The sequence below is a fragment of the Pelobates fuscus genome, chromosome 1, assembly GCF_036172605.1.
Source record: "Pelobates fuscus isolate aPelFus1 chromosome 1, aPelFus1.pri, whole genome shotgun sequence".
In the NCBI taxonomy this organism is placed as follows: Eukaryota; Metazoa; Chordata; class Amphibia; order Anura; family Pelobatidae; genus Pelobates; species Pelobates fuscus.
In genome coordinates this window covers 198,970,597-198,983,564 of record NC_086317.1, presented here as the reverse complement: position 1 = coordinate 198,983,564, position 12,968 = coordinate 198,970,597, and the positions used below count along the sequence as shown (strand labels likewise).

At 37.4% G+C, this 12,968-nt stretch overlaps 1 protein-coding gene across 1 annotated transcript in view; it reads left to right on the top strand.

The window, feature by feature from the left end:
• CRYBG2 (crystallin beta-gamma domain containing 2) overlaps nt 1-12,968 on the top strand; it is a 161,614-nt gene that overhangs the window by 113,075 nt on the left and 35,571 nt on the right. The window contains exons 4-6 of the mRNA XM_063453282.1: nt 1,889-2,036; nt 9,855-9,902; nt 10,153-10,271. Of these exons, the coding sequence (XP_063309352.1) occupies nt 1,889-2,036; nt 9,855-9,902; nt 10,153-10,271 (315 nt within the window). The remainder of the gene's footprint in view (nt 1-1,888; nt 2,037-9,854; nt 9,903-10,152; nt 10,272-12,968) is intronic.

Genomic DNA, 12,968 nt, shown 5'->3' with positions numbered 1-12,968 from the left:
AATGTTTGTCTGTGCGTATATATGAATGTGAGCGAACCATATAAACATTAATATACACACAATGCATACACATGCATTGTGTGCATATTAATGTTTGTATGGTTTGTGTTTATGAATGTGAGCATGTATGTGTATGAGTGTGTATAAAAAGTGTGTAAAAAACTAGTAAAACAAATAAAAAAATCTATCAAGCTAAAAAGACATATTATATTACTCATATTACAATAAGCATGATTTTTAACCTTTCTATACCCCCTACACCTTTCATGTGGCAGTTGGGGTATATCATGTAAAACTAGCTACATTGCTGTCCAGTCACTAAAAGTGCCCTCTCTGTGAAATAATGGGGGAAGGCGTAGTCTCCCCTCTTCCCCCACCCATGGGGAACTTCAAATTAAGTAATACGGGGTGGACAGATCACTGTTCACACCCACTCCCCTTACCCCCATATACTTTCTTACACTTGAATTCTTATTAGAGTGCACTGAATAATTGGCTTGTAAGTCAACAAATCAGAATGCTCTGACAGAAAATTCTTACTTCTCTCGAGTGCTGGCCAGCAGCCACATGTTTAACCCTTGTATTGAGGTCTGCCAGTGGGTAAATAGCACTTCAAATTATTATTCACCTGAAGAATTGTGCAGACTTCGTCTCTTTTGCCTTCCTGTCATCTGTTTCTTTCCTTAACACCCCTCTCATGTCCTTTCTCCTTAGCCATGTTTGTCTTGGTCTCTCCACCCACCTATTATTATGCAACCATTAACGTCATTCCAAAATATATAGAAGCTTGGTTTCTAGCGCATGCACTTGAAACAGGCAGGCAGTTAAAACATCCAAACCAGAGTCTTTCAGTTCCGGTACAGTATAAAGTACATAAAATAAAAGCACCTTGGTATAATTCTTGAGGTAGGTGCATTCTCAGAAATAGTAGGATATGTGGAGATAGAAGAATATAGCAGAATATAGTGTAGACTATGTCACATAGCATGATGGTATAAGAAATAGAATTGCACTTCCAGTTTGTTGAGCCTCCATTCTATCTGAATGCGCTTGAGTGGAACAATCCCCGTCTAGGGATATTACGTGTCTTCTTTATTATTCTCTATTCACAGCTTGTCTTCTACAACCCATCTAATGACGATCCTTGTCATCCCTCTCTATACCTCCTATCAGCCAAATCAAATCCCTTCTTTCAGCACTCAATCTTGCCCATTGTTTCTCATGTTTTCCACTGTCCTCCATATTCTACATACAAACTGTGGAGGAATCCACTTTCCTCCATACCCATCCATCTCATGCATGTGTCCAATTTAATTCTACCTCATGTCCCTAGCGATGAATCATATGCTCTATATCTACCATGTAGTTCATACCTATCTATCATCACACAGCATATTTTATAGTGGAAGGGCAATATGGAGTGCCATTTGTTTCTCCATGTGGACATGTCATGCATGGCGTCATTATGCCACACACACACAAAACAAAACAAAAAACATTTCACAAAACAGCTCTTGTCTGTATAGTGCGCCCCACAGTTTGCTTGTATCACATATTGCTACAATGGACACAACTGAAAAGCATTGTAGATACATTAAATTGTGTTCCTGTATCTTTCTTTCCTAATGACAGAAATTCTTTTTATATCAGTTTTTTTTTTTTTTTAAGTGTTAAAATTATGTTACAGTTTTCTTTCAGGAATGCATGGCTTTGCGTACTTGCAATTTTAACTGCATCAAAGTTCAACCCAGAAACATAAGGTACTACCTCTCTGTAACACAGGTATATTTTAAGGTGCCTTACAGTAGGAATAGTTTACATTTTTTAAATGCACTATGGTACTTCTCTTTAGTATCTGTTTGGATTAATTGTGATGTTTCTTCCCTAGATCTCTAGTTGACGAGTGCTCCCTTTTTCCTTTTGGCTTTGAGCAAAAAGTTGAAAACTGCAGACTTCATTCTTCTAAGATGGAAAAAGAAGTCAGCCTGCTGAGAGAGCGTCCCTGCAGCCCGTATAGGAGTCAGCATCCAAGCACGGTAGAGATACGAAGCATTTATGAGCCTTCCAAAGTACATATCGATAGAAATAGCGACTCAGTTTCAGAACAGACTAGCGAAATATCACCAGACTCTGTAATGCCAGAACACTTCATGGGCCATGTTAAAGGTTTGCGGAAGGTGTTTGAAGATATTAGTCACAAAGAAAAGGTCAGACATTTTAAGGTTGAAGGCAAAGCCAAACTGTACGGATCTCTAAGACAAAAGAAACGCCAAGTGACCAGGGACATACCCATCTTACCTGGTGTACATGAGCCAGTATACTCTCAAGTTTTCAATCCTCGTAGTAAACATTTGTTGAATAAAAACAGTGAACATGGCACAATCTCCAATCAGGCTTGCATAAAGCATAGTGTTCCAACACCTAATAGTAGCTGGCACAACAGAGTAAACTCCTCAGAAAATATTAATGAAACTGCTATGGATACTATAGAGGTTGCATCCTTGAGTGGTAAAATGGACTCACACAATGAATATTCCAAACTCCAAAGTCAAGATCTCCATTTGCCCCTGCAAATAGCAACACCACCTACAGAAAAGACTTGGAGTAATACATCCTTTTCTCTAGGGTCACCAAAAGGATGGAGAAAAGAGACCCATCTTGTTCGATCATCAAAAGCTATTATTCGGCAAAGACTTGAAAAGCACTTACAAACTGTTTCCCCCACACAGTCTCAGAATTCAGACACTTTAGATTTTTCAGTTGCAAGAGCTGAACTTTGTGATGTTATGCCAGACTCACCTGAGCCTGAAGATTTCAGCACAGAAATTGATACTGAATTACCAAGCATGAGATACAGTGATGATACTGACATTGCAAAGCCACTAAATAAGGAGCAGTTTCACATTGCTTTGAAACAGGACCCAGTTCAAAATGAAAATATTTTTTGTTTAAGTGAAACTAAGAGTAGCCTGGAAAGTGAGAGAGACCATGTAGACCCTTTGACAATCAAAAAGGTGAAGTTGGAAGATCCACTTGTTGATTCAGGACAACAAGTAAAAGATAGAAGCAAAACTTATTTCAGAACTAAAGAAATAAATTTAAGTGTATCCAAAAATAACACGGGGAAAAAAGTAACAAATACACTGTGGTCTGATGGAAATACTGAACAAAATCTGCCATGCAATGATAGAAGTACTGCTTCTAAGGTACATAGAGACCTCTTTTCTAGTGATGTCCACACCATGCAGGCTAATTGCAGAACTCACAATAATTGTAGTAAATACACTTTTGTGCCAATTGAAAAGGGAAATTTAGGACATGCTCAAAGTCTGGTACACAATGATAAAAGTAATGCACCTATTTCAACCCAACAAAGAAATGTCAACTCTAGTGGCGTCCATGTTATACCACCAACTAACTCAACTCATTCTGTAGAAATGAAAAGACAAAAACACAACTTTGAACAGATTACCACTGGAAACACAGTTCCAAATAATAGAACAGATGGAGTAGTGGGTGATAGAGAAGTAATTAATCTGCCTTTAGAGAAGGTCAGAACTAAAGGAGAGAAAACATTTGTAACAGATACTATGGAAGACTATGAACAATTCTCAACATCAACTACAGATGTGCATCATCTGAAAGGCACATTAAGACATATTTATACACATCACAATACTAGTTTGCTAAATAAAGAGGAAAAAGGCATTGAGGTCAATGTACCAGCAAATAAACCCACAGAAAACGTAATACCACGGCAAGCATCAACTGCATTTTTTAATAACAAGAAATTGCAAACACAAAGTACCTTGGAACATCATTATAAAAAACCTTTATGTACAGAACTACATAGTTATAAAATCTCAGTAGAAAATATAACACCACAATTACCTAAAGAAAGATTAACATGCCAATCTCAGGATTCCCCTGAGTTTTCGAAAGATAATAATGAGTTTGAGGCTGAAGTCAGATCGGCGATTGACCGGCATGGTGATACAATTGATCATGGTGGAGAAATAATATATAAATATACAGAGTGCATCAAACAAGATGAAAATGGAATGGATGAAACTGAAAGTGCAATGAATACAACTGGTGATGTGCTACTGCCAACTGAATCTTTTGTGTATCAAAGTAAAAATATTTTGATTGGAAAAGGAAGCCAAACTATAAGGAATTCCAGAGATTTATTGGACAAAGCTAAGCAGATGGCATCCTATCTATCAACAGAGAAAACAGAAAATTATAGGGAGTGGCAAAATGAAGATATAGAGAAACAAATAATGCACTTCTCAGGCCAAGGTGGAAATACAGTGGAATTTGAAGATACTATATTAGATAAGCACAAGGAGCACACATCAGTTGACACATCAACTAACAAGCAAATTGAAAAAGATGTAAATGAAATCACAGAGTTGTCTCAAGACACTCTTCACAATTCTTTTGATGAGCAAGATGAGCATGATGAGGAAGAATTTTTCACCCCAAGTGAGACTTCAGAAGAAAATGCCAGTGATCATAAATATGAAGATGTCATAGGCCACATAGTAGAAAGTTTAAGTCGTGTGATAGATAGTCCTACCTTCAAAGAGGAATTGGGAGGAAATGCTAGTATCCAACTAGCTGAAGATAAGATAGACCAAACAGTTTTCAACAGCAAAACTGTTGAATTGACTAATCGGTTGGGAGGTATGGCTGATACTACTTTCATTAATGAACAACAGTCAGGAGAAGTCAACATTCAGCCATGTCTAGGTAAAGAAGGCCTATCAGCACATTTTACTAATATGTCTGGCAAGAAGATGCACCTTGTTACCATGGTTGAAAAGTCTCTTGGTGATGTAGACAGCATAGTATATGTTACCAATACAATTCAAGAAATGCCATCTATCACCCCCGTAGAGGAAGAATCAGTTATAGGAATCCATATTCAGACCAGTACAGATAAAATAGAAAATGCAGATAATATTATAAATGCATCTGATTGTGGCATAATTGCATCAAATAAGTTGGATAACATTATTCCAGAGGAAGGGGAGCCAGAGACGAATGTTATTATTAACCTCACTGAATCCAACATAGATAAAACATCTAGTATTAGTAATAAAAATCACAATATAGTTAATAAGAGTGATATGATAATTAGTGTTCCCACACAAGAAGGGCCAATCAGTGAGTCAGTTATCCCATTAGTTCTAGATAAAATAGACCAGTCAGGATATGATACAGATATTCTGGGTGATGATTCTAAAGATAAAACAGAGAAAACACCCATTATTATTAAAATACCTGATGATATTACAAGTATTAATTACTTAACGGATAAAAAACCTATTGCTCCAATGGAGGAGGAACCAACAGGACATGCCATTGTTTGCCCAAAGGAAACTAAAATAAGTCAAGATATAAGATGCAATGGAGATGGCAACATGAGTAATCAATTTTCTTCCACAAAAGACATGACAGATGAGACAGAGCAATCAGCCAATATTGTAAACATAGTTGAAGTTATTGCTTCCACAAAGAAAAACACACTTAATGTTACAGTAACAGAAAGACCAGCAGGACATACCTTTGATTGCCCTGATGAAGACAAACTTAATCAGCCTGACTGTGTGACTGGAAAGGTGTTAGATATTCCTTCCATGCAAGAAGAACCAGCAGAAGATGAGGATATTATACTAGATCTTGATAAAGCAGACCAGTCAGCATATCATACAAAGGTCCAAGATAATGCCTCTTTTCAGCATGCTACAGAGAAAACAGAGAAAACACCAAATATTATTAAAATACCTGATGATGCTACTAGTATTAATTACTTACTGGATATAACATCTATTGCTCCAATGGAGGAGGAACCAACTCCTGTTTGCCCAAAGGAAGATAAAATCAGCCAAGATTTAAGATGCAATAAAGATGGCAACATTGTCAATCAATTTGCTTCCACAAAAGAAATGACAGCTGGAGATGTAGGTATCCAACTTACTCTAAGTAAAGTGGACCAATTATTACAAAGTGTAAATACACCTGAAGGTTCTCCTTCTCGGGACATTACATATGATAAAGAGCATACAATTAGTATTATTAATACATCTAAAGATTATCCAAATATTGTTTCCATAGAGGCTATAACTAAATTGCATGAGGAGCCAGAGGGAAATGTCACTATTCATTCATCAGAAGCTGATATAGACCAAGCAGCAGATTATAGTATTCAGACTGATGACATGATTAATCAGTTTAGTGATGTCTCAGTTCTTGTCCTCACACAAAGAGAACCACAAATTGATGCAGATGTGGAGCCAGTTTATATTAACAATACTTTGGACAATGTTGACATCCATCATTATACCGATAAGACAGAGCAATCAACCAACATTGCAAACATAGTTGAAAATTTCACAGTTATCGCTTCCACAAAGAAAAATATACTTAATGTTATAGTTGAAGAAAGACCAGCAGGACATACTATTGTTTGCCCTGATGAAGACAAACTTCATCAGCCTGACAGTGTGATTCAAAATGTGTTAGATACTTCTCCCATGCAAGAAGAACCAACAAGAGATGTTGATATTACAGTAGATTTAGATAAAGTAAACCAGTCAGCATATGGCACAGAGGTCCTGGGTCATACCTCTTTCCAGCAGGCTACGGAGAAAACACCCAATATTATTAAAATACTTGATGATGTATCTAGTATTAATTACTTAGCAGATAAAACACCTATTGCTCCAATGCAGAAGGACCAAACAGGACATACCATTGTTTGCCCAAAGGAAAATAAGATAAGCCAAGATATAAGTTGCAATGAAGATGGCAACACGGTTAATCAATTTGCTTCCACAAAAGAAATGACAGCTGGAGATGCAGATATCCAACCTACTCTAAGTAAAGTGGACCAACTATTAGAAAGTGTAAATACACCTGAAGGTTCTCCTTCTCAGGACATTACATATGATAAAGAACAAACAATTGGTATTAAAACAATTGGTATTATTAATAAATCTTATGATGTAAATACTGTTTCCATAGAGACTAAAGCTGTTATAACAAAAATGGATGAGAAGCCAGAGGGAAATGTCACTATTTGTCCATCAGAAGCTGACATAGACCAAGCAACAGATTATAGTATTCAGACTGATGACAAAATTAATCAGGTTGGTGATGTGGCAGTTCTTGTTCTCACACAAAGAAAACTGCAAAGTGATGCAGATGTGGAGTCAGTTTATATAACAAATACTTTGGATGATGTTGACATCCAACATTCTACCGATAAGACAGAGCAATCAACCAATATTGTAAACATAGTTGAAAATTTCACAGTTATTGCTTCCACAAAGAAAAACACACTTAATGTTATAGTTGAAGAAAGACCAGCCGGACATACTATTGTTTGCCTCGATGAAGACAAAATATATCAATCTGCAGGTGAAGCTAATCAGCCTAACAGTGTGACTGGAAATGACTTAAATATTGCTCCCATGCAAGAAGAACCCGGAAGAGATGTGGATATTAAACTAGATCTAGATAAATCAGACCATTCAGCATTTCTCACAAATGTATCAGATGGTGCAATGATCCATCCTGATAATACTAAACAAGCAGTCAACAGAAAAATACTGGAGAGTACCACTATTAATGCTTCTATAGAAGATACCACTGTAAATGCGCCAAAGATGGAGAACACAACAAAAAATGACCTTACATATCCTTCTAAACATGAAAAAGATCAAATGGCAAGTGCCTGTATTCAACCTGTAGGTTTAGTTAAGATACATACAAATGGAGCAACAACAGGCGACACAAACATCAAGCCAGCTGGAGATGAAATAAATCAAAGAGCACATTTCACTGATGCATCTGATAATCTGATGATTAGAGTTTCTTCAGAGGAGGACATTCTACAAAATGCCAAAACACAGCCAGAGGTTGTATATCAAGCTGCAGACATGACAATTATGGTGCCTGCTAAAACTGAATCAGCAGAACATGAAGAAGGTGTGAAAACCCTGGGTAGTGCCGAGATACAAAATAAGGAAAACTCTGCATTCTTAAACATAAGAAGCTTTCAGGAATCGACAAAGAGAAGACCAGAGGAAAGTGAAAAACACAATGTTTACAATTCACATAGAGAAGATGCAAATACTTATGCAGGTATATTTTCAAGCATTGTGGATTCTGTTCATATAAGTACTGCAAACAACAACATCATGGATTCAGTAGGTCACCAAGGCACAACTGAGGATATAAATGTAAATCTTATATACAATGATAGTGCATTATCCATGACAAAATCAGAAAAATGGGATCAATATACGACAGGTTTTACAGACTCATTGTCCGAGACTAGAAGCTCCCATGCTATACAAGTTCCTGTGGAAGTACTGAAAATTGTGCCCTCTGTTCAAGAAGACAATTTGCATAAAAACACTATCAACTCTAGGCATGAATTTCAAGCCTGTTTAGAAAAAGGTGAGGCTCAAACTATCATCATCGATGACAAATCTGGTTACTTTTCAAAGATGGACGAAGAAGTAGAGATCAATGAGAATATGATGGTATGGATGAATAAACTGCGGCAGCTTGAGACTCCTGATATTATGAAGTACCCAAGAGGGCCACGCCAGCCCCGTTCCTCTCCTCTAAGCATGTATTCAAATCTACCAACCATAAAAGAGGATCAAGATACTCTAGATAATGAGCCCAATAATGTTATGTCCCAAATGCAAAGGGAAAATGAAGAGGCCTTGCCAAGCCCAGATTCAAAAAGCCTTGAGACAGAGACCAAAAATATAGAGGAACAGTCTGAGAAGAAGTATTCCTGGGAAAAAAACATTGAAATGCCTTCCGATAAGGCATCACCTCTAGAAATGTTGAGGAAACATTCTGGTGACGAGACCTCTAGGAGTGAAACTTACAAAGCCTTGATAGCACAAAATCTTAATTCAAGACAAGGTTCGATCATTGGGTCACTGCTAGCCAACCGAGTAGATAAAACAACAGAAAAAACTGAGGGAAAGTTCTACTCCAGACTAAACAGCAGCTTTCTTCTCAGTAGTTACATTACACCTAAAAATAAATCAGAAGAAACTGAGGAGGACGTACATACAGTTTCACAGGATATGCCAACCATAAAAGACAGCGATGTACCTATGCCAGCCACAAAAGATAGCAACCCAGACGTACTTGTGCCAGCCACAAAAGATAGCAACCCAAACATACTTGTGCCAGCCACAAAAGATAGCAACCCAAACGTATTTGTGCCAGCTACAAAACATAACAACCCAAACATATTTGTGCAAGCCACAAAAGATAGCATCCCAGACGTACTTGTGCCAGCCACAAAAGATAGCAACCAAGGCGCACTTGTGTCAGCTACAAAAGATAGCAACCCACTCAGTGAAAATGTCCCCCTTTCTGCACTTGGTAACACTAGTATAGCTTCATCTGAACAACCTCAGGATACCGGCATAGATTGCACTTCTCTACTTGCTACAGTAGCATCTTCATCATTTCCCAGTGACATCCTCTCTGAGCCACATAAACCAATTACTACTCCTTTTAAGGACCTCCTGGACATCTGGGTGAGCTTTATTGTAGATTCAGTGACTGATTTGATAAATACTGATCATTAAGCAATTATTATTAACTTATTCTTTCTCACATTGAAATGAAATTAATTGATAACTTTCCACATTTGTATTATTGATTTATAATGACCTGAAATTAACCTCTTGTTAATGGGTGATTCAGTAATTGATTTTAGTTATTAGAATTGTTTATTGATCTGTAGTTATCAGTTAGTGTTTGTTAACTTTGCTATTAGTAACAAATATATGTTTTATTCATTTTAGCATCACGTCGAGAAACCTCATGGGCAGCTGAATCCTAGGCCAGGGAAGGTAAATAAATTGTTTACTTCACCTCACAGAGAGGACCAAAATTCTAATTATGTAGAAAATAATAAAACATAAAATCAAATAACTTAACAGGTGCAGGCATGCAAACATTCAATCTTGTTGGTGATGGAATCCTGATCATAATACTCTGGGAAGGAGGAACTATAAACCTTGCAGAATCCACGTGTGAGCCTTCCATGTGTAAAAATCTTCTTACTATAGATTTTATGATGTATAATATGTTCACTGACAGATCATTATATTCTCGGAGCCTGAGTTCAAGGGACAGAAGCATGAGATCTACAGTGACGTGGGTAATACAAGTGGCTGGGAATTACCGGATTCCATCTCTGTGCGTGTTGTTCGAGGGGGGTGAGTATAAAAACAAATGCGAAGAAGGAGTCTGGTTCATATATACTTACTTTGGATACTAACTAGGATGTCTTACTTAAAAATCTAAGTATCTACCTATTAATAGAAAACATGAAAAGAGAAAGTAATACTATCAGCGTTATTCACTGAAGGCCAGATCCCCCCATACCAAATGGGCAAAACTATACAGCTGTATATGGGGAAATAGAGATGGCACAATATGGACATTGTTCACACTATTTAACAATGTCTGGATTTTGAATGTATGGCTCCTAATGAGCCTGAATTAGGTCTAGATTTCCGTCAGACTAAACGCTGCTGAACTACTGAGATTTGGATCCGAAATGCTTCAAATCTAGGCCAATATTTTTTAAAAACCTAAACTATTTGGCACAGCAGTGGTTAATTTAAAAAGTGCAACAAAAAAAGGCATATGGGGGGGGGGGGGGGGGGGGGGTCAATAAGATCATTCTTGTAAATCTTCTTATCTTCAGCTCCAATGAAGGCCAGATTAAAATCCTTAATACACGATGCAGCTCTTGAAAAACAAACAAACCCAGATTTGGAAAAATAAATAAATCCTGAGTCCATCTTTGACTTCATCTTTATAAAAGCTTTCCCACGCTTTGAATTCTCATTAGAGGGCTCTGATTGGTTGGCTTGTAAGTCAACCAGTCAGAGCGCTCTCAGGGAAAGCTTACTTCTCTCAGAACTTCACTAGTAAAATGAATATATTCAAATTGATATAATAGATAGGACCTCAACCAGCCTATCAATTATATCTATTTGAATATATATGGGTGATGGGGTGGGGACACCAAGTGCATCGCAACGAATCCTGCAAATTTGGTCGAACTGACCGAATTTTAAACTGACTTGGTTTTTTTAAATATTAGGATTGCCATTCATGATAATTAATTTAAAAAAGTATATAGAGTCCAATAGAATCCATTATCTTCAATATATATGCTTTGGCTTTCCTATTTCCAGCATCTCCTTCTGGACAGAAAACTACCACTACCACATATACATTTTGCATAAGTTATGGCACAAGAAGCTCCCTGTCTCCCTTCTCTGTTAATCATGGTCATTATAGCTGCAACAATTTGGTAAAAATCACTGCAGTTATATACACACCTTGAGCCTTCACAGGCAAAGCTTAACTTACACCTGACCCCTACAACATCATATATATATATTTCCTGCTATTAGCAAATTTCAAGTAACCCCTTCTATATTTTGTTTCACACCCACATTATCTAATTTAGTTTGTAAGCTCAAAGGTCATATCTCTATGCGTGTTATATTAAATTCATATTATGCCAGCTACATTTTAAATATGGCAGACATTTCCTTTACTTTTGTACCAGTTTTTCTAATTATGCATTGTTCTATCTTCAATCCCTATCATCCGTTAACGCATTCACATTTTAAATAATAATACATAATTATATTCATAAAAGCAATGTATACTGTGGGTATTCTTTATGTCATGTGCAGGCTGGGCCAAAATTCTGCCCCAGAATTCTAGCAATACAGGCTGGGTCGCCACCCGGGCTGTATTTTACCAGGGCGGCCAGTAATTTAACCAGTACCAGATTTAGGAATATTCCAGCAGCATTGCCATTATATGTTGTGGCTGGTGCCAGTCATCTGCCTCTGCAGAAAGGGAGAGGCAGCTCGGCATATGTGCACAAACATTCTGTCTGTTTGCCTCTCGCACTCCTCATGTGTCTCGGAAAGTCAGAGTAACGTGAACCATCACCAAATGTGCGGAGTGAGCAAAAGGCAGATGCCATATGGGTCCTGGGGTAAGTACTGGGGATGTCACCTTGGTCCTGTAATTAATTCAGGGGATATCATCTGGGTCCTGGGGTAAGTGCCCGGGATGCCATCTGGGTGCAGAACAAGTACTGAGTTTGCTATCTTGATGCAGAGTTAGTGCTGGGGATGCAATCAGGGTGGCAGAGCAAGTTGCTGGTAATAAAACCATGTTCCTAGGGTAAGTGCTGGGGATGCCATCTGGATGCAGAGTAAGCGCTGGAAATGCATTCTAAGTGGCAGAGCAAGTTGATAATCAATTATCTTGTATATCTATCAACAGATCTATTTTATTTGTGAATTTGTGTCTATAACTGATGTTAACTGGTGGGTTGGTAAAAGTGCGCTTTGGGCCCCTATATAGTTTATGCCCTACAAGCCACAAGTTTCAAGCCCTCCCGTGCTTATTTGCCATATATTTTACACCTCCTATGTAAGCTTGTACTAGCTCTCTCTCTCTAAGAAAAACTGGTACAATAAGTATTCCTATGCCTGGCGGGTTAAGCTAATCAAGGTAATACAACTTGCCTAGCTACTTTTGTTAACTTACAAAATAGTTTCACTTTTTAAGGTGATGCTCTAGGCATCTTAATTATTTTTTCGACGTAGTTCTCTAGACTTCATGGAATATAGGGTAGAATTAGGGTTTCTGGTGATTTCTATTTATTTATTTTACTTTTATTTAACAATAATGGTAAAAGCTAGTATTTGAAATGATAATAGGAACACTCCAACATTAAAAATAAATGTATTTACTTTTAACAGTAGTGTTCCTTTCAGCTCCTTTGCCATCTGTTTTGATCTGACGCTCATACTCTGTTGTGGATGTGACCATTAATCAACATTTTGTTTTTGTGTTTGTGGATCATTATTTCT